This window comes from Ranitomeya variabilis, chromosome 2, assembly GCF_051348905.1.
Source record: "Ranitomeya variabilis isolate aRanVar5 chromosome 2, aRanVar5.hap1, whole genome shotgun sequence".
Taxonomy (NCBI): Eukaryota; Metazoa; Chordata; class Amphibia; order Anura; family Dendrobatidae; genus Ranitomeya; species Ranitomeya variabilis.
Window position 1 is genome coordinate 914400554 of NC_135233.1, and position 21903 is coordinate 914422456.

At 44.2% G+C, this 21903-nt stretch overlaps 1 protein-coding gene across 4 annotated transcripts in view; it reads left to right on the top strand.

Moving 5' to 3' along the window:
• GOLIM4 (golgi integral membrane protein 4) overlaps positions 1-21903 on the top strand; it is a 134033-nt gene that overhangs the window by 100120 nt on the left and 12010 nt on the right. For all 4 annotated transcript variants that reach the window (XM_077290604.1, XM_077290606.1, XM_077290603.1 and 1 more), the window contains 4 exons: positions 6856-6968; positions 10031-10186; positions 10658-10726; positions 11390-11464. In XM_077290604.1, coding sequence (XP_077146719.1) covers positions 6856-6968; positions 10031-10186; positions 10658-10726; positions 11390-11464 — 413 coding nt within the window. The remainder of the gene's footprint in view (positions 1-6855; positions 6969-10030; positions 10187-10657; positions 10727-11389; positions 11465-21903) is intronic.

Genomic DNA, 21903 nt, shown 5'->3' on the forward strand with positions numbered 1-21903 from the left:
CTGCTAATTCTCTGTAAAGTGAACTGCAATCAATCAACGGAGTATTGAGCTACTCGGGAATCCTTGGTATTCATATCTGACCAGACGTTTCAATGACCTGAATATACCGTTGTTTAGTGCTTCTTTCATGGTGTTTTTAGGCTGATCAGAAGTAGTGCTATTCAGAAAATGTATTCTCGTATCTCTTGAATTGCTTTACTGCACATAAGTGATCTTCGTTTTTCTTGTTATGTGATCAGTAACTTGCTGATCCTGGAATGATTTAAAGCCATAACCTATAACCTATGGCAATCAAGATAAAACTACAGCTTTTAGCTTCCTGAGACAATTGTGATTTTACAGTAGCTGAAAAAAAAATATTAAAGGCGTGAATGAATATATTCAATTACATTGTGGATTAAAAGGAACCTGTCCCGACCCAAAACGTAATTGTTCTGCAGATATGGGGTTAATCTGCATGTTGATAGCTGTCTAAAGCTGCCCGACAGGCAGGACTGAAAGCCCCGCAGCCAAGAGGAAATTAACTTTATTCCCCCCAGCAACCTCAAGCTTTCAGTCATACAGACATGGCTCATCAACACTCCGTACATAGTGAGCAGCGGCTGTAGCCATGCCTGGCACTGACTGACAGCCGCCACTCCCTATATACTGAGTGGTGACTGAAAGCCAAAGGCTGCCGGGAGGAATAATTTGTACTTCCTCCCGGCAGCGGGACTGCCAGTGTGGCGGCCAGGCAGCTTTGGAACACTATTAACCTGCAGATTAACCCCGTTGACACATGATGAGTTCTTATTAAACTCTTTGTAGAGATTTATTTTACATTTGTAAATTCATAAAAATAAGTTAAAATGGCCAGGCAGAGTAATACTTTTACTGAACCTGTTCAGTTAAGTAGCCTGAATCCTGAACTTCGCTGTAAGAAATGTAATCTTATTTATTATACCCGGCCTGCTATCATCCAGCCATTTATAGGATTTTTGCTTAATCCCATTTATAAGAATAAACCCTTAGTTAATAAGTTCACAGATCAATCCTATTTAAGCCACCTAATTGGTTGTATAAACCGTGCCTCGTTTTGCATGGGAGCTGTTTTTTAATTATTGACCATGGAACATTGGGATGTGTCCTCAGGTTACAAATGTGACATCGCTGCAGTGCAGAACTTACAGGCTGCACTTATCTCACATTGCAGCAGAGCACAAGCCCAGGAAAAGATCGCCTCACCTTTATGTAGAGCCAAGGCAGTACCGGGAATGGTCCTCTGTAAAGGACAGCAGCTCTGGACAAGACATTGTTACATGTAGAAATGTATCATGTGCGCTATTAAGATGAGTGGGACACGGATCCCAGCCATTACAATGAATGGAAGTAAACAAAGTAATATATAACTGGAGTCTAATGACTGCCGATAATGCTTCTCTTCAGATCCTCATGGGGGGTGTAGCCCTTTCACTTAGATGGATGTGTACTGCAGCCCGACTGTGCTTTATTACAATAAATGTTATCTATGCCTGTAGATAAATTTTAAGCTGAAGAATAAAATGCTGTTCACATAGGCGCTGGCTTTCGATCCATTTAGTGCTTCTAAAAGCTTCTTTCACACTTCCGTCTTCCAAATCTGCACAGGCTCCGTCAAGACGTTGAAATGACAGATCCTGTGCAGATTGTGGGTGAATGAAAAAACATCCACCTGGATGATTGTGAAATCGCGACAGCACAATGTGTGTCTGCCGCTTTAACGTAATGCACCGCTGCGGGTCACATGACCAGAAATCCGGGCATTACGTCAGCGGTATATTACATCTCCATATACGTACCAATAGCCGGAGATGACGTGAGCGTCTCAACGCTCATCGCTTGCGGCTCAAAACCCGGATGTGACGTTGACATCCTAGCGCATGAGCACACCGAACACCGGAAGTGATTTTCCGGCGTCCGGAACCACGCGATGTGGGAATAAGTCTATTTAAGGCAAGAAAGGGGACCATGAGCTCAGCAATGCTCGTTTACTATAAGGTTGATGTCGCTACCCCCCTGATGAGTCAAAAGACGAAACGCGTAGGGAGACACCAATTGCTGAAAGGATAAGACGGCATGGCAAGCACAGACCAATGCCCGACATGAGATCCTGGACACTCAGATAAGGCACCGACTGAATATACGGTCCCGCAGATGAGTATAAAACTTTTTCCTTGAGGAATATACCCATTTGAGTCATGTATTGAACATGCCTGCCCCTGGTGGGAGGTATTATGTATTCTGGTGACGTCTTTGGGTAGCATATCTGGATTGATATGGAGAACTCCTGAGCTTGCTTAAATATTGCACTACCACTAACTGTCACCATAGGAGGCACCTCTATATTGGCAGTGCCGGAGTTGACCACATAACAAAAGTGCAATTGAGGGTCGGATATTGACTGCACTAATACCTATGTGCATAGATATTCTTTCTATGGCTTTGTTATATATTTAAGGTGGGTATTAATTAAGTGGTATCTCCATGTTGATGTGACTGACCGTTTGAGGATCTATAAAAGAGGGATCTCGGATCTGTAAGAGATAGGTATTAAATCTTGCATGACTTTTACATATGACTATACCTATTAGTCCCAATTATTATCTCTAAAAGATCAAGTTACGTGGTATGTGCAATTATTACTTGTTTGGATTTTTTTGCACTTATGTTTGAAGCACAAGCACTTTTTTGCACTATTTCCTCGCACTTTGTTAGATTTTTAACTTATTTAATAAAAGCTAAGTTTTATTATTATCCTCCAACCAGCTGATAACCAGTATTATTGTAGGTTGTTTATTATTTTGTCTTTGCTGGAAAGCGTTAATTCAGGATATGGCAGGTTTTTTGTCCACTGGCTTAGACACAAATAAGTGGATTAATGAGGCTAAAAATGTTTTCTCAGATGGGGTGTTGACACAGAAAAGATATACACCCTCATTCAATGCTGCTATCAAAGGGCTTACAAAGGTTTATAAAGAACAAGTCACGTCATGGTGGGAGGTCCAGAGCCTCGAAAACTATATTAAGGCAGGGATCGTACCTAGACATTTAAGAATTCCAGACATTTAGCCCCAGGTTATTGGTACAAAAGTGCTAGCCTGTTTAGTAAACGGAGAAAGAAGCAACAGATAGCTCCCTACGCTTAATGAGGTTACTTCTGGAAGAAGAGAAGGTTATGCTTAATAATTTAAGCGAGAACCTCAAAGAGCAAATTGAAATTACAAAAAAGTTTTCAGCTGAGCCGGAATTTGGAGTAAAGGAAGTAGGCCTAAAAAATACTATAGATAAGTTCCAGTACCATCTCAAAGAGAGGAAACACAAATTTTTTATTAGGGACCTACAAGACTTTCGAGACAACAAGGCCTACCTAATTCCAAATTCTAGACCATTTAGGCCTCAAGAGAGTGACATTTCCTCATCGGAGGCCGAACACTCAGACTCAGTTACTAGACCCAAAAATAACAGGGGAAAAGCAAGAGGGAGAGGAGGAACACGTGGTGGTAGAGGAGCTAACAAGGGCTCACCATTAGGCCTCTTTCACACATCAGTGTCTCCAGTACGTGTGGTGACAGTTTTCACACGTACCGGAGACACTGACATACGTAGACCCATTTAAATGAATGGGTCTATGCACATGTGCGTGTTTTCACACGGACCGTATGTCCGTGCTGAAAACACGTAGACATGTCCGTTTTTTACCGGCAGCACGGACCACAATACGGACAGCACACGTGCACACGGAGAACAGTGTGCACTCTCCTCCGTGTGCACGTACCGCCCGCAGGAGAGACAGCGCTACACTAAGCGCTGTCCCCCCTGCTGTGGTGCTGAAGGCGGAATTCATCTCTTCTCCCCCGCCGGAGAGAAGAGATGAAAGATCAAGTTGTTTTAAAAAAAAAAAAAAAATTTGCATGTGCCCCCCGCCTCCCCCCTCAGTGCGCCGCCTGGCCCCTTGCCGCAGAAATACTCACCTAGCTCCCGCGATGTCTCCTCTGTCCTCTCCGCGCTGGCAGCTTCTCCTGTGTGAGCGGTCACGTGGGACCGCTCGTTACAGTCAGGGAATATTCGTGTGTGACGCCGATCCAGCGATGTGTTCACTTGTAACCAGGGTAAATATCGGGTTACTAAGCGCAGGGCTGTGCTCTGCTTTACGGCCGGCGCTGACACATTCAGTGCAGGGAAGCTCTCGGCCGGAGCGCGTGCATAAGCAGCGCTCCTGCCGAAAGCAGTTTTAACCCTGTGGACGCCGGGGGACGTGACAGACATCAGAATGTGAGTATGTAGTGTTTTTTTTTTTTTTTTTACTTTTACAATGGTAACCAGGGTAAATATCGGGTTACTAAGCGCGGCCCTGCACTTAGTAACCCGATGTTTACCCTGGTTACCCAGGTGCTGCAGGGGGACTTCGGCATAGTTGAAGACCGTTTCAACGATGCCGAAATCGTTCCCCTGATCGTTGGTCACTGGAGAGAGCTGTCTGTGTGACAGCTCCCCAGCGACCACACAACGACTTACCAACGATCACGGCCAGGTCGTATCGCTGGTCGTGATCGTTGGTAAGTCGTTTAGTGTAACGGTACCTTAAGTATAGGCCACTGAACAGGGACTCTGACTGTAGGGACAGCCGTTGTCGAGTGGGGGCGCCACTGCATAGGTTCTAGGGTGCCAACCTCCGCGGTAGGTAGGGTCTCAGTAGATAGGGTCCTGTAGGGGCACTGTTGAGGGTCACTCCTTTTCTACTCTATTCTTTCTCTTATGGGCATGTTTGTATTGGAGGTACTGTCGTGTCCTAATAGGCTCCCACCTCAATAAGTATATTTTCCACCTCCCAGGTATTACAATATATCCGAAAGGGACAAAATGCATTGAATGGGCGATATCCTATTATGGATGACCGCTCCGAACGAGATTGAGAATCTAGCGAATATCCCGTTAGGTGTATATTATTTAGGGATTTCAAAAAATCTGCACGTATGAACCGATATCGAAGACAGCCTCCACGGTGGTGAATGAAAAAACATCCACCTGGATGATTGTGAAATCGCGACAGCACAATGTGTGTCTGCCGCTTTAACGTAATGCACCGCTGCTGGTCACATGACCAGAAATCCGGGCATTACGTCAGCGGTATATTACATCTCCATATACGTACCAATAGCCGGAGATGACGTGAGCGTCTCAACGCTCACCGCTTGCGGCTTAAGACCCGGATGTGATGTTGACATCCCAGCGCATGAGCACACCGAACACCGGAAGTGATTTTCTGGCGTCCGGAACCACGCGATGTGGGAATATGCACAGAGTCTATTTAAGGCAAGCAAGGTGACCATGAGCTCAGCAATGCTCGTTTACTATAAGGTTGATGTCGCTACCCCCCTGATGAGTCAAAAGAAGAAACGCGTAGGGAGACACCAATTGCTGAACGGATAAGACGGCATGGCAAGCACAGACCAATGCCCGACATGAGATCCTGGACACTCAGATAAGGCACCGACTGAATATACGGTCCCGCAGATGAGTATAAAACTTTTTCCTTGAGGAATATACCCATTTGAGTCATGTATTGAACATGCCTGCCCCTGGTGGGAGGTATTATGTATTCTGGTGACGTCTTTGGGTAGCATATCTGGATTGATATGGAGAACTCCTGAGCTTGCTTAAATATTGCACTACCACTAACTGTCACCATAGGAGGCACCTCTATATTGGCAGTGCCGGAGTTAGACACATAACAAAAGTGCAATTGAGGGTCGGATATTGACTGCACTAATACCTATGTGCATAGATATTCTTTCTGTGGCTTTGTTATATATTTAAGGTGGGTATTAATTAAGTGGTATCTCCATGTTGATGTGACTGACCGTTTGAGGATCTATAAAAGAGAGATCTCGGATCTGTAAGAGATAGGTATTAAATCTTGCATGATTTTTACATATGACTATACCTATTAGTCCCAATTATTATCTCTAAAAGATCAAGTTACGTGGTATGTGCAATTATTACTTGTTTGGTTTTTATTTGCACTTATGTTTGAAGCACAAGCACTATTTCCTCGCACTTTGTTAGATTTTTAACTTATTTAATAAAAGCTAAGTTTTATTATTATTTTCCAACCAGCTGATAACCAGTATTATTGTAGGTTGTTTATTATTTTGTCTTTGCTGGAAAGCAAAAATATTAAGTTAGTAAGTTTAAAGAAAGACGCCATTTAGCTCAATAGTGTTTATCCAAAGGAAGACAAAAAGAAAACTATATGAAGAAGAATGGAAATTATGGCAGTCAAGATGAATCCCTGGATCATCTCCAGCATCTTGCACCCATATCTTCTGATACACTCTATCTCTCTCTAGAATAGGACTGGGGAACCTTATTTCTGTCTGTCATTTGGATATTTATACCATCCTTTGAGGGCCACACAAATCACGCACTTACTCCACCCACAAAGTACGTCCTGATGCTTGTCAGGACGTAATCTTTCATTGCATGAGCCTTAGCATTCAGTACTGAACACTCGCTTTAAAATGCTCACAGCGCAAGAAGAAATTAATGGGCCGGCGGCCATCAAAACACAGCTGCCAGCTCAAGCACTGCGGTCCCGAGGAATGTGCCCAGGGGCCGGATGAAAGGTCATTGAGGGCCGTGAACGGCTCCCGGGCTGTGGTTCCCCACCCCTGCTCTAGAAGGACATTGAGGTCTCGCTAGATCTCTACTGTTCGTAATTGAACTTTCAGCAATAGCAGTCACTTCACTGCTGCTACTTGGTAATGACACAAAACGCAATAACTACATTATGTTCCCGATGTAATCTGTAGAAAATATCTTGGCATTTTATTTCAGCGTATGAAAGGGACAATCACCAAGATGAAGCTGAGGAAGAAGGCGACGCAGCCAAAAATGCAAATGAGGAGCAAGCTACGGAGCAGCAGGCTGTGAGCCGAGAACAAGCTGAGGTACTTGTGATATACAGAGATGCTGGAACTAGATCTTGTATGGAGTCCAGGATTAGTATTAGAATTAGTATCAGTATTAGAATTATCAGTATTAGTATTAGATTTATTATCAGTATTAGAATTATCAGTATTAGTATCAGTATTAGAATTAGTATTAGAGTAGTATTAGAATTAGCATCAGTGTTAGTATAAGTCACACGGTAACTAGCTGAATGGTGAGAAATACAACAGGTAGAATGCACCACATCACCTCTGCTTGTAAATGGTGTTGAGATGTGATGATGCCATGTAGAGAAGTCTGGCTAAATATTGACAGCTAATTTTATTGTCAAGAATTTAATTAATAATACCTTGATTATGGAAATGTAAGTTTTCCTTATATGTCTGATTTCGTAAGTACTTTTATTCTCCATGAAGTGATAATTCTGTCACGTCTTTTCTTCTAGACCATTGATTAAGAGCATGTTAAAGGGAACCTGTCACCCCCCAGGCGTTTTTAACTAAAAGAGCCACCTTGTGCAGCAGTAATGCTGCATTCTGACAAGGTGGCTCTTTTAGTTATTGGTGCTGTAACTGCCGAAATAATCAGTTTTGTAATTTGTCCTAAATACCTTTCTTCAGTCCTGGAGGCAGGCGTTTCCCCCCTGCTGCAGACCCCACACAGCCGTCACTCAAATCTTCTTGGTGCCGCCTCCTCAGCGCTGTTTTGAAATGATCCGGCGCCTGCGCTCTTTTCTCCTGCCTTGGGCAGGCGCAGTGAGCGCTGCCCGTCTTTCCTCATATGCAGTCCAGCTGACTGCGCCTGTGCGGCCGCCCTGCCTGTGAATCCCAGCCCCGTAGTATGAATAAATAAGGCTGCTTTCACACTAGCGTCGGTACGGGCTCTTCACAGTGCGTCGGCCGACGTACCGACGAATGCTGTGAAAGACGCTTCCGCTGCCCCATTGTAAGGTACGGGGAGGAGGGGGCGGAGTTTCGGCCGCGCATGCGTGGTTGAAAATGGCGGACTAGACGCACAAAAAAAAGTTACATGTAACGTTTTTTTGTGGCGGCGGTGCGCCAAAACACGACGCAACTGTCGCACGACGGTTGCGACGTGTGACGATACGTTGCAATGCGTCGGTAATGTAAGTCTATGGGGAAAAAACGCATCCTGCAGACAACTTTGCAGGATGCGTTTTTTCTCCTAAACGACGCATTGCGACGTCCGCCGAAAAACGCTAGTGTAAAAGTAGCCTAAGAAGACACTGCGGGGCTGGGATTCACAGGCAGGGCGGCCGGACAGGCGCAGTCAGCTGGACTGCATATGAGGACAGACAGGCAGCGCTCACTGCGCCTGCCCAAGGCAGGAGAAAAGCGTGCAGGCACCGGCTCATTTCAAAACAGCGATGAGGAGGCGGCACCCAGCGCCAAGAAGATTTGAGTGACGGCTGTGTGGCGTCTGCAGCACCCAGAACTAAAAGAGCCACCTTGTCAGAATGCAGCATTACTGCTGCACAAGGTGGCTCTTTTAGTTAAAAACGCCTGGAGTGGGGGGGGGGGGGGGTAACAGGTTCCCTTTAACTACAAGTTATCTATTTATTCATTCATACATTTCCATGAGGAATAACAGAGGTGCTCGTGCCCGTTATTCGATGATGAATGCATACACCTTAGTATACACATTAGTATAAGCTTTGGCCAGTCCTGCCTATATCAGTGGGTACAGTCTAATGTATATGGGGGCCTCGTGACTTTAAGTCAGCAGATGATGCTAGGGGGGTAGTTAAGGATGTGGCATGTCCGATTTTGGATTGATGTCACGTATATGTTCTCCCTGAGATAAGCCGCTACCAGTGATGTCTGACAGGAGCTCTCTCATAGAGAATAAGGGAGCGCGTTCTGTGTTTGAGAGAAATGGTCAAGATACCTGCTGGGTACAGTCACTGTAGGTTTATGGGGGGCTTAAATGGAACCTGTCACAAGGTTTGTCCCATGTGAAATAAGGCCACCACATTTCAGCCCTGATGTACAGCATTCTAATATGCTATATATATGCCTCCAGTCCGGCCTGAAAGACAGGTCCGCTACTCGGTCCGCTGCCTGTAATTTGCTCTGCCATGCGCAGGAGCAAGATGCCAGGGGACATTATGTGGATGACGTCAGTCGCGTTGTTGACACAAAAGAAGAAGGGAGGCACTGGACCTTACTGCCCCATAGTTGAGTAAAATAAAAGGTCCTTTTCTTTTCTTTCAGGCCAGATTGGGGCATGGGAGCATGGCTCAGTGGATAGGACTGTGGCTTTATAGTGCTGGGATCCTGGGTTCAAATCCCACCAAGGACAAAATCTGCAAGGAGTTTGCATGTTCTTCCCGTGTTTCTGTGGGTTTCCTCTTGGTTCTCCAGTTTCCTCCCACACACCAAAGACATACTGGACACATGTTGCCTTCTTTTTGTAAAATACTTGAGGATAAACCTTAATTTTTTTATTTTTTTTTTAAAGAAAATGTCTGTTAGACCTGGTCACCAGCCCTTCTTTCCAACCAAAATGTCTCCCAGAAGTCTTTAAAAGAGTATTTGCAATTCTTGTACACCTTGTAGGACACCAGAGAAAGAGCTTGGGCGATGGTTTTAGGGGGCATTTCTGCTTGTTCCCAATAATCATGAAGTGTAAATAGGCTGACAATCACTTCACAAAAAAGATACAGACACTTGTCGGTCGGGGGAAATGCTCTCTTGGCTGGAATAAAAAAAAAAATCTGCACTCTCGGCAGCACATAGTCTTGTGTAGTCGGGACATGTGCTGCCGAGAACAATGCCAGCTCATAAGCACAGGACGATCTATTACTGTTTTTGTTTGCATTGTAAGCATTGTCAGCTTGTCTAAACAGGCTATTAAAGCGTCGTCGGCGTAGCTCCGAGTTCTTGTTGTACACCGATATTTTTATCATTTAAGATGAGAAAGGTAAACAGGGAAAATAAGACGCCAGTATTCCATAAAGAGGCATTTTTCAGACAGGAGACATCAGACATCACTCAGTATAAGAAATGTGTTTCTAACATGATTTTTACACGTGCGCCAGGCTATTGCCGACGATGTCAACCCTGCCAACGATCCCAATAATCAAGGGGAAGATGAATTTGAGGAGGCAGAACAAGAGCGGGAGGAGAACTTACCAGATGAGAATGAGGAACAGCGGCAGCAGCAGGACCAGGCAGAGAAACAAGAACATTTAGTGGTAAGACATTTTACGTTTGCTGAAGGAAGTGCCACACAAAGTCACTTGGAGGCAGAAGAACTCCACAAGACAGTAACCTGCGGAGTCTGCACGCTGATAACACACACTTTAGCTTTCCTTCTAAATAGTCATAGAAAACACACATTTTCTCCTTCACTAGCAAAGCAAATGGCTAAGCAACGTTCTAGTTTTTTCCTTTTTTTCCGTTTTACTACGTGATACTAATTTTTGCAACAGTATTCTCTGGTTACTCTGAAATTTTTTCCATTACAGTAATATTTCTGATACAGCGTAGGGCCTGAGCATCAAGAAATGTGCAAAAAGTGGAGGAGATGCAAACAGATAGGAAAAGGGAGCATCCATCAGTGCCCAGCAAATTCCCGTTAGCACTATTTCTATTAAGCTGCAGTGTACAGTCTATATTGAGCAGGTATTGTCATGTGGTCTAATGACGTTCCTTTGTTATTGAAGATGGCGGGAAATCCTGACCAGCAAGAAGATAATGTTGATGAGCAATATCAAGAAGAAGGAGAAGAGGAGGTATGTGCAATGCCCATATATCATAACTACACAAAAAGTGCCATAGGACCTGGGGCTGAGGTGGTGGCTCCTAAGTGCATGAACAATGGGAGAGAAGTTTACACACTGCATTAGACTTGATTGTACTTTTGTAGAAGAATCCATCAGATATTTTGGATACATTTTTCTTGGTATATAAGATCCGCTTCTGCTTCACTACAGTGTGACATATGGTGTAGGTGCGAAGTGGCCATCCCTGATCTTGTTGGGGTATATTCTGTGGTTTCTACTGCATGTACATGGAGTGAAGCAAGTCCTAGTCAGGTGAATGGAAATCTGCACAAACTTCTGTAGCAAATCTGGCATAGGATTTATGCCCCCAAGTGTTTCCCTTGTTGCATACGTGATCTTCCGCTATGCTTTTGGAAATTGGCAAAAGTCCAACGAATGTATACCTGAGCCCAAGGGCTTCACCACAATTCATATGCACATAATGTTTATTAAGGCCTTTTAGGAACAAGTCAAATTGATTGTTCGGGGGACCGGAGATCCAATTTGATTGCACAGATATTCTCGTGTCCTACACACATGGGCCTTACGGTCATTTTATGATCACATTGTTTCCTATGGAGGATATCTTAGGTGGGGGTGTATGCCATATATGACCATTTGTCTCCTCTGTAGGTCCAGGAAGATCTAACAGAGGAAAAAAAAAGAGAACAGAATGCAGAAGAACCTTATGGGGAAAATGAAGAACATGTGAGTAGTGCATAAAGAGGATATCCAGCTTTTACTTTATTATAAACAGCTGAAAATGTTGTCATTTAAGAAAAAACAAAGTAACCCTCGTGTCGGCCTCCCAATCTTTGTTTATGATAGTCATTAGTGATCGCTGCAATCCAATGAGTAGCCACAGCAGTCACATGCCATGCTATTGTATTGGGAGCCATGATGACAGTAATGCAACATGTGACCTGTGAGGCCACAGATTGACTGCAGGGTTCACGTTGGGAGGATGGACTGTCCCCCAGTGTTTAAACTACAGGGCAAAAGAAGAGGATGATTATTATTTTTTACCATTTGTTGTTGGTATTTCTTCATGCAAAAAGTTATCAAACCTCTTTTTGCCATTTTTTATGGTTTCCGTATTCCACAATACTGTATGCTGCTATGAACACAATACCGGATTGACGTAGCGAGCAGAGCAAGCAGTGTATGTGTTCATAGATCGTCTTCCATCTGTTTAATTTAAACTATATTATTTTTTTGTGTTCTGCCATAATAACTTTCAAAATAGAAAATGTCCTCCTCCTCCTCTTGTTGGCATAAAAGGGTATTTCTAACACCAAAGCCAAGAGTCTGGCATTGTGCGGGGTCTGCTCTGTCATTGTCTTCATTCCCCTCTGCTGTCTTCCATGATCACTGCTTGTCTTGGCCAGGCAGTACATACGGCTTACTACTCTCCAGGCTGTGAAATAATGTGGGCAAAAGTATTGGGAAACCTACCCGTTCCACATACAGGAGCTTTATGACATCTTTTTATCAATCCTTTGTTTCCAGCTAAAACAGTGAGTTGCTTTGGGTCCTAAACGCTTCCACTTTTGAATAATACCACTCTTAGTGGATTGTGGAATATTTAGGAGGGAAACCATTTCATGAACAGACTTGTTACAATGGTGGCATCCTATTACCGGACCACGCTGGTATCTGTAAGCTCTGTGCAGGGAGCCATTGTTTCACTTATATTTATATTGGCAGACAACATGGGGAGGGGCTGGATCTTCTACACCTGGGTCAGTGGGACTCAATGAGAAACCTGAATTCAGTGATTAAGATGCGGGCTAATACTTTGTCCATATAGTGTACATGACCATACAGTTAGGGTTTGTGCAAATTTGTGCAAACATTGCAAATCTGGTGCGTTTTTGCCATTGAGATTTGCTAGCAAACCCTGAAGCAATCCTGATGCCAGCAAAGAAAATGAGAAACCTGAAGTGTCATGCACACGTTGGGTATGTTTGACTTGCAGATTCAGTGCAGAAAATAATCTTCAGCATGTCAATTTTGTGCTTTTTTGCCCCGCTTTTTTCACCATTGTCCTCTCTGAAATCAGGCAAAAACACGCTTTTATGCTGCTGCTTTTTTCCTGCCAAGAGATGCAGAAATGGTTCAGAAATTTCTGCATCCGTTTACTCAATGTGTGCACATAGCCTAAGGGTGTGCCAACACGTTGTGTATTTTCAGGCTGTTTTTCTACACTAAAAACCAGAGTGTTGGCAAGAAAACCCTGCATATAGATCTCACATTTTTTACTACTTTGTGATGCATTTTTACTTGTGCTTTTTTTCATCTTTTTGAATGGGTGAAAAACGCTTCATAAAAATAAAACTATTGGCATTCTGTGGTTAGAAAAAAAACACCGCGACTGAAAAGATGCAAACAAAGTTGAACTAAATGAAGATCAAAAGCGCAATAGGGTCTTATCCAAGTAACACAAGGAAGGAAAGAGGTAAATGCGCTCACCTTTAGGCCATGTGCACACGTTAAGTATTTTTCGCGTTTTTTTCGCGTTTTTTCGCTATAAAAACGTGATAAAAACGCGAAAAAAAACGCTTACATATGCCTCCCATTATTTTAAGTGTATTCCGCATTTTTTGTGCAAATGTAGCCTTTTTTTCCGCGAAAAAATTGCATCGCGGAAAAAAAAGCAACATGTTCATTAAAATGCGGAATTGCAGGGGATTCCGCACACCTAGGGGTCCATTGATCTGCTTACTTCCCGCACGGGGCTGTGCACACCATGCGGGAAGTAAGCAGATTATGTGCGGTTGGTACCCAGGGTGGAGGAGAGGAGACTCTCCTCCACGCACTGGGCACCATATAAGTGGTCAAAAAATAAGAATTAAAATAAAAAATAGCGATATACTCACCCTCGATGTCTTCCCGCCTCCACTGCATGCTGCCGCTTCGGTTCCTGTAGCTGATGTGCGGCGAAGGACGTTGCCGATGACGTCACTGTCCTGTGATTGGTCGTGAGCGGTCATGTGACCGCTCACGTGACCGTGACGTCACGGAAGGTCCTGCGCGCACACACCAGCTATAGGAAGACGAACGGACGCCGCTGATGAGATGTCTGGGTGAGTATAAGCATTTTTTTATTTTTTTTAATTATTTTTAAACATTCTCTCTTTTACTATAGATGCTGCATAAGCTGCATCTATAGTAAAAAGTTGGTCACACTTGTCAAACAGTATGTTTGACAAGTGTGACCAACCTGTCAGTCAGTTTTCCAAGCGATGCTACAGATCGCTTGGAAAACTTTAGCATTCTGCAAGCTAATTACGCTTGCAGAATGCTAAAAAAACGCGAAAAAAACGAAAAAAAAACGCAAAAAAAAAAATGCGGATTTCTTGCAGAAAATTTCCGGTTTTCTTCAGGAAATTTCTGCAAGAAATCCGCAACGTGTGCACATACCCTTATAGGGTTGTGTGTGACACAACCACTGATAAGACTGCAGCTTCCACACGGCAGGACAACCATACTTATGGATGTTTGTGTCGAAGAAGCAGTCAGTGTGAAACATGTTGACAGTAAACCAGCGTTTTATACCCGATCGCGGATGTCATTTTTCTAGTAAGTGAAGAATACTTCCATTACCCTGACATTTTTTTCCAAACAAAATAAAACGCACCATGTGAATGAGATTTTAGAAATCTCATTTATTTTGCTGCCCCTATGAAATTTTTCCACCCGAAAAAATGTGCAGAAAACAAAAAACAGCTATTATTGTTATTATTATTATTATTTATTGTTATAGCGCCATTTATTCCATGGCGCTTTACAAGTGAGGAGGGGTATACATAATAAAAACAAGTACAATAATCTTGAACAATACAAGTCATAACTGGTACAGTAGGAGAGAGGACCCTGCCCACGAAGGCTCACAATCTACAAGGGATGGGTGAGAATACAGTAGGTGAGGATAGAGCTGATCGTGCAGCGGTTGGTTGATCGGTGGTTACTGCAGGTTGTAGGCTTGTCGGAAGAGGTAGGTCTTCAGATTCTTTTTGAAGGTTTCGATGGTGGGCGAGAGTCTGTGGTGTTGTGGTAGAGGGTTCCAGAGTAGGGGTGATACGCGAGAGAAATCTTGTATACGATTATGGGAAGAGGAGATAAGAGGGGAGTAGAGAAGGAGATCTTGTGAGGATCGGAGGTTGCGTGTAGGAAAGTACCGGGAGACGAGGTCACAGATGTATGGAGGAGACAGGTTGTGGATGGCTTTGTACGTCATGGTTAGGGTTTTGTACTGGAGTCTCTGGGCAATGGGGAGCCAGTGAAGGGATTGACAGAGGGGAGAGGCCGGAGAATAGCGGGGGGACAGGTGTATTAGTTGGGCAGCAGAGTTTAGAATAGATTGGAGGGGGTGCGAGAGTGTTTGAGGGGAGGCCACAGAGCAGGAGGTTGCAGTAGTCAAGGCGAGAGATGATGAGGGCATGGACTAGGGTTTTTGCAGATTCTTGGTTGAGGAATGAACGGATTCGTGCAATATTTTTGAGTTGAAGTCGGCAGGAAGTGGAAAGGGCTTGGATATGTGGTTTGAAGGAGAGATCAGCGTCAAGGATAACCCCGAGGCAGCGAGCTTGTGGGACTGGGGAGAGTGGGCAGCCATTTACTGTAATGGATAGGTTCGTTGGGGGGGGTCACGTGAGATGGGGGAAAGATGATGAATTCTGTTTTGTCCATGTTAAGTTTCAGAAATCTAGCGGAGAAGAAGGATGAAATAGTGGACAGACATTGAGGGATTCTGGTTAGTAGGGAGGTGATATCTGGTCCAGAGATGTAGATCTGTGTGTCATCAGCATAGAGGTGATACTGAAAGCCATGAGATTCTATGAGCTGTCCCAGGCCAAAGGTGTAAATGGAGAAGAGCAGGGGCCCAAGGACTGAACCATGCGGGACTCCGACAGATAGGGGGCGAGGTGAGGAGGTGGTGTGTGAGTGGGAGACGCTGAATGTCCGGTCTGTTAGGTATGACGAGATCCAGGATAGGGCCAAGTCTGTGATGCCAAGGGATGAGAGGGTCTGTAATAATAGGGAATGGTCCACTGTGTCAAAGGCAGCCGACAGGTCGAGGAGGAGGAGAACAGAGTAGTGTCGCTTGCTCTTGGCGGTTAAGAGGTCATTGGTGACCTTAGTTAGGGCAGTTTCAGTGGAATGGTGTGACCGGAAGCCAGATTGTAAGCGGTCAAAGAGGGAGCAAGAAGAGAGATGGGAGGACAGTTCAAGGTAGACGTGTTGTTCCAGTAGTTTGGAGGCATAGGGGAGAAGTGATATAGAGCGATAGCTAGATACAGAGGGTGGGTCAAGAGAGGGCTTTTTGAGGATAGGTGTGATGGAGGCATGTTTAAAGCTTGAGGGGAAAACACCAGTTGTTAGTGATAGGTTGAAGAGATGGGTTAGGGTTGGGATGAAGATTGTGGTGAGGTTTGGGATGAGGTGGGATGGGAGCGGGTCAAGTGCACAGGTGGTGAGATGCGATCTTGAGAGTAGAGTGGCGAGTTGATCTTCTGTAATGGTGGGGAAGTTGGTTTTGGAGGTGGAGGGTAGGGAAGTTGGGAGGAAGGGCTCTGGGGGTTGTTGACCAAAATTGTCTCTGATGTTATCAATCTTCTGCTTGAAGAATGAGGCAAAGTCTTCAGCAGATAAGTGGGGAGGGAGGAGGTGCTGGGGGACGGAGGAGAGAATTGAAGGTGTTGAATAACTGTTTAGGGTTGTGAGACAGGGAGGATATGAGAGATGAGAAGTAGGTTTGTTTAGCTGTGGCGAGTGTGGTCTTGAAAGTAGTGAGGGACTGTTTGAATGCGATGAAGTGGTCGTTGGAGTGGGATCTTTTCCATCTGCGCTCAACAGCCCTGGAAGCTCGCCTCAGTTTTTTGGTCAGGCTGGTGTGCCAGGGCTGTCTGTTGATTTTGCGAGCTTTGGTATGTGTAAGTGGGGCAGCAGATTCCAAAGCTACAGCTATTGTGGTGTTATATAGAGCGGCAGCGTCATCCGCATTGTGTATGGAACTTATGTCTGTGAGAAGGAGGAGGGATTCAGAGAATGAATGTAGGTCAAGATGTTTAAGATTTCTGCGAGGGTGTGAAAGTTTGTGGGGTGGGGACTCTAGACATGGAGTGGGGAGAGATGAGAATGTGAGAAGGTTGTGGTCAGAGAGAGGAAGAGGTGAGTTAGAGAGGTTAGATAGGGAGCAGAGGCGGGTGAAGATGAGGTCCAGTGTGTGACCATCTTTGTGAGTGGCTGCAGAAGACCATTGAGTGAGGCCGAAGGATTTAGAGAGAGATAGAAGTTTAGTGGCAGCTGAGAGGGAAGTGTCAATGGGGATGTTGAAATCGCCCATGATGATAGTGGGGATGTCTGCAGAAAGGAAATGAAGTAGCCAGGTGGTGAAGTGGTCAAAGAAGATGGTGGCTGGCCCTGGGGGGCGGTAAATGACAGCCAGTTGGAGGTTGGAGGGGGAGTAGATGCGCACAGAGTGCACCTCAAAGGAAGGGAGGGTAAGAGAGGGTGGCAGTGGGATTGGGGTAAAGGAGCAGTTATCTGACAGGAGAAAACCAACTCCTCCGCCATGCTTGCTGCTGGGGCGGGGTGTGTGAGAAAGGTGGAAGCCACCATAAGAGAGTGCAGCAGGGGAGGCTGTGTCAGAAGGGGTGAGCCAGGTTTCGGTGATGGCGAGGAAGGAAGGTTTGGTAGTAACAAAAAGATCATGGATGTAGGGAAGCTTGTTACAGACAGAGCGAGCGTTCCACAGAGCTCCTGTTAGTGGGACTGGGGAAGCGGGGGCTGGGTGAATGGGTATAAGGTTAGAGAGGTTACGGAAGTTTGTGATGGAGCGTGGGTGGGAGGTAGAAATGACTGTGGGAATATGGTGAGGAGGACCAGGATTTGGAGAGATATCACCAGCAGTGAGAAGTAGCAGAGAAAGTGTTAGCAGGTGGGAGCAGGAGAGGGCGTGAGGGGGCTGCCTGTGCTTTGAGACAGAGGTTTGTATGTTAAGGAACAGTTCTGAGGAGGAGGTGAGATGGATGGGGAGGATTGAAGAGGAGATGAACAGTTCCTTACTTGGTGTGGGGATTGGGGGAGGTAGCAGAAAGTGAAAGAATATAGGGGTAAAAGTGACAATAAACAGAAACATTGTTTACAGTGACTGGCCAGTTACCTTCAGTTCCCTTCAGGTTCAATTCAGGTTTTAAATCTAATGTAATCCACACTTTTAGAACACACTTCTAGAAATCATACTGCAGACTGAAGTCATGCAGACTTGTGCTATGCAATATATGGAAAACTAAGTGCGGTCAGGTGTGGAGCAGAGAGGAGTGGTCTCTGCTCATCTTGGTCAGAGAATTAAGGGTGGACCAGATGCATACAATCAAGCCTGAGTAAACAATGTCATAAATAACACAGGGCAAGCTGGGGTTAGCTGAAAGGCATACCATATGAAAGCAAAAAGCAGAGGGAAGTCTATGTGCAAAGCTGGGTGATGTATTATGTGCACTTCAGAGCAGGAGAGCTGGATGAACATACCATATGAAAGCAAAGAGCAGAGGGAAGTCTATGTGCAAAGCTGGGTGATGCATTATGTGCACTTCAGAGCAGGAGAGCTGGATGAACATACCATATGAAAGCAAAGAGCAGAGGGAAGTCTATGTGCAAAGCTGGGTGATGTATTATGTGCACTTCAGAGCAGGAGAGCTGGATGAACATACCATATGAAAGCAAAGAGCAGAGGGAAGTCTATGTGCAAAGCTGGGTGATGTATTATGTGCACTTCAGAGCAGGAGAGCTGGATGAACATACCATATGAAAGCAAAGAGCAGAGGGAAGTCTATGTGCAAAGCTGGGTGATGTATTATGTGCACTTCAGAGCAGGAGAGCTGGATGAACATACCTGTTGGAAGAATACAAAAATGCTGTTTGTGAACATAGCCTAATACTAATTGGTGTGTAAATAGCCAATTTATTCGATTTAAAATCTGTCTCATCTGACTGGACGTTCATGAACATTTTCTGTCAATCATAATGATTGTAACACATGACCAAGATCTGAAAGATGACTCAATAATCGGGAATAGGAAGATAACATGTGAGGAAGATAAGAATTATTTCTATCCAGACAAAATATCTGTGTCTAGAAACAGTCAGCTCAGCCCAATTTCACCATAAATCGGAGCTGTGAAATTCGCAATATTTAGTCCTTTAGGTTTACATGGATTTATTTCAATTGACAGATGTATACCTAAAGAAAAAAAAAGTCAGGTGTAGTGTTATTATTCCTTTAAATGTAAAGTAACGTATTATAAAAGCTATTAGCTGTACCACCCAGTGAACAGAATATTGCACGGCAGATTCCCTCTGAACTCCGCACTCCCGGGAGATCCCGCTCTGACATACTTAGCGCATGACTTCCTTAGGCTTTCCACTTAGGCAGTTGTTTCCGTGAGCATGAGTCTGCAGAAGTCACATTATCACCCTGGAAGGAACAATCTGGGGCCTCTTTATGCTCACGTTATTTTCCTTCAGTATCACTTCTACTGTCTGAAAGGAAGGAGAGGGCAGGAGATAAAGATATCTGCATCAGAAGTTGCTCTCCCTGTGTTTCTGGGACAGAATCCGTTTAATAGCCCATTGAATATAGATGGCATATAATGGATGGTATACTCCTGGGTCAGAAAGATCTGATTTTACCTTGATATGCTTTTAGTCAGAGAGCAGATGGTGCGTTCTATGTCCTCAGGCATCCTATTAAAAATCCACAAAGCTGGAGCTGAATAATCCCTGCCATTCATGTGTCCACGATGGAAAATATGGCTTTACATTGTTCAAGCAGAGTGAACATTTCTAGCCATATTTTATTCCAGCTTATGATTGTAATCTTCTGTTTAGGTAAACTATCATGCACATATTGAAAAGGTATTGTATGCGTTCTGTTACACCACTAATGACACAAGCAATTGGTTAGATGGTGACACTGCAGGTGCTCGAGCGCCAGGTGACTCAGGACATGGGTGCTTGTGCAGTGATATATAGGTGTCATGCTTAGTGTGACAGCCTAAGGGGAGGAATACACGGCAGTACTTGTTTCACAATTTGCAGTTGCACAATTATTTCAGCGCTGTGTGATTTATCGCAACTTGAACATACACTGTGTGCAGAATTATTAGGCAAGTTGTATTTGAGGATTATTTTTATTATTGATCAACAACTATGTTCTCAATCAACCCAAAAGACTCATAAATATCAAAGCTTAATATTTGTGGAAGTTGGAGTGGGGTTTTTTTAGATTTGGTTATCTTAGGAGGATATCTGTTTGTGCACGTAACTATTACTGTGCAAAATCATTAGGCAACTTAATAAAAACCAAATATATTCCCATCTCACTTGTTTATTTTCACCAGGTAAACCAATATAACTATAACATTTCTGACATGCAAAAACAAAACCCCAAAAAACTAGTGACCAATATAGCCACCTTTCTTTATGATGACACTCAACAGCCTTCCATCCATAGATTCTGTCAGTTGCTTGATCTGTTTACGATCAACATTGCGTGCAGCAGCTTCCACAGCCTCCCAGACACTGTTCCGAGAGGTGTACTGTTTTCCCTCCCTGTAGATCTCACATTTTATGAGGGACCACAGGTTCTCTATGGGGTTCAGATCAGGTGAACAAGGGGGCCATGTTATTATTTTTTCTTCTTTGAGACCTTTACTGGCCAGTCACACTGTGGAGTAGTTGGAGGCATGTGATGGAGCATTGTCCTGCATGAAAATCATGTTTTTCTTGAACGATACCAAATTCTTCCTGTACCACTCCTTGAAGAAGTTGTCTTCCAGAAACTGGCAGTAGGTCTGGGAGTTGAGCTTCACTCCATCCTCAACCCGAAAGGGTCCCACAAGTTCATCTTTGATGATACCAGCCCATACCAGTACCCCACCTCCACCTTGCTGGCGTCTGAGTCGGAGTGCAGCTCTCTGCCCTTTACTGATCCAGCCTCTGGCCCATCCATCTGGCCCATCAAAAGTCACTTTCATTTCATCAGTCCATAAAACCTTTGAAAAGTCAGTCTTAAGATACTTCTTGGCCCAGTCTTGACGTTTTATCTTATGTTTCTTGTTCAAAGGTGGTAATTTTTCAGCCTTCCTTCCTTACCTTGGCCATGTCACTGAGTATCGCACACCTTGTGCTTTTTGTTACTCCAGTAACGTTGCAGCTCTGAAATATGGCATATGGCATCTTGGCTGCTTCACTCTTGATTTTCCTCAATTTATGGGCAGTTATTTTGTGCCTTTTTTGCCCAACACGCTTCTTGCGACCCTGTTGGCTATTTGCCATGAAACGCTTGATTGTTCGGTGATGACGCTTCAAAAGTTTGGCAATTTCAAGACTGCTGCATCCTTCTGCAAGCCATCTCACAATTTTGGACTTTTCAGACCCTGTCAAATCTCTCTTCTGACCCATTTTGCCAAAGGAAAGGAAGTTGCCTAATAATTAAGCACACCTTATATAGGGTTTTGATGTCATTAGACAACACCCCTCCTCATTACAGAGATGCACATCACCTGATTTACTTAATTGGTAGTTGGCTCTCAAGCCTGAACAGCTTGGAGTAGGACAACATGTATAAAAAGTATCATGTGATCAAAATACAACTTGCCTAATAATTCTGCACACAGTGTATTATAGAACATAAGACATTTTTCTCCAGCATATTAGGTGTTGAGAAGGGTTAATTAGTCATTTTTTTGAAGGGCTGGGTTTTTGAGGACAACCATAGAGTGGGTGGGAGGTTGTCTTCACCCTAGGGTGAGGTCTGGGGCTTTAAATAGTTGGCCTCCAGTGTTCAGCATGTTTGGAGAGAGTAACTCCAGGTTTTGCTAACACTGAGCGGGGCGGATCCCCGCAGACCTATGGACTGTGAGATACCATTTTGTTTTGTGTTCCTGTGTTGCCGTGTTTATTTTACTTTTACCTTTGTTCATGCCACATGTAACTAATAAACCAGTGAAGGATTTAAAGAGACACTGTTCCCGTTACTACCTCTGTACCGCTGAGTGACCTGATCTACCAGAATAACATATATACACACATATATAATATATCCTTCTGCTACAAAAAATAGAAGGAACACTAAAATACCA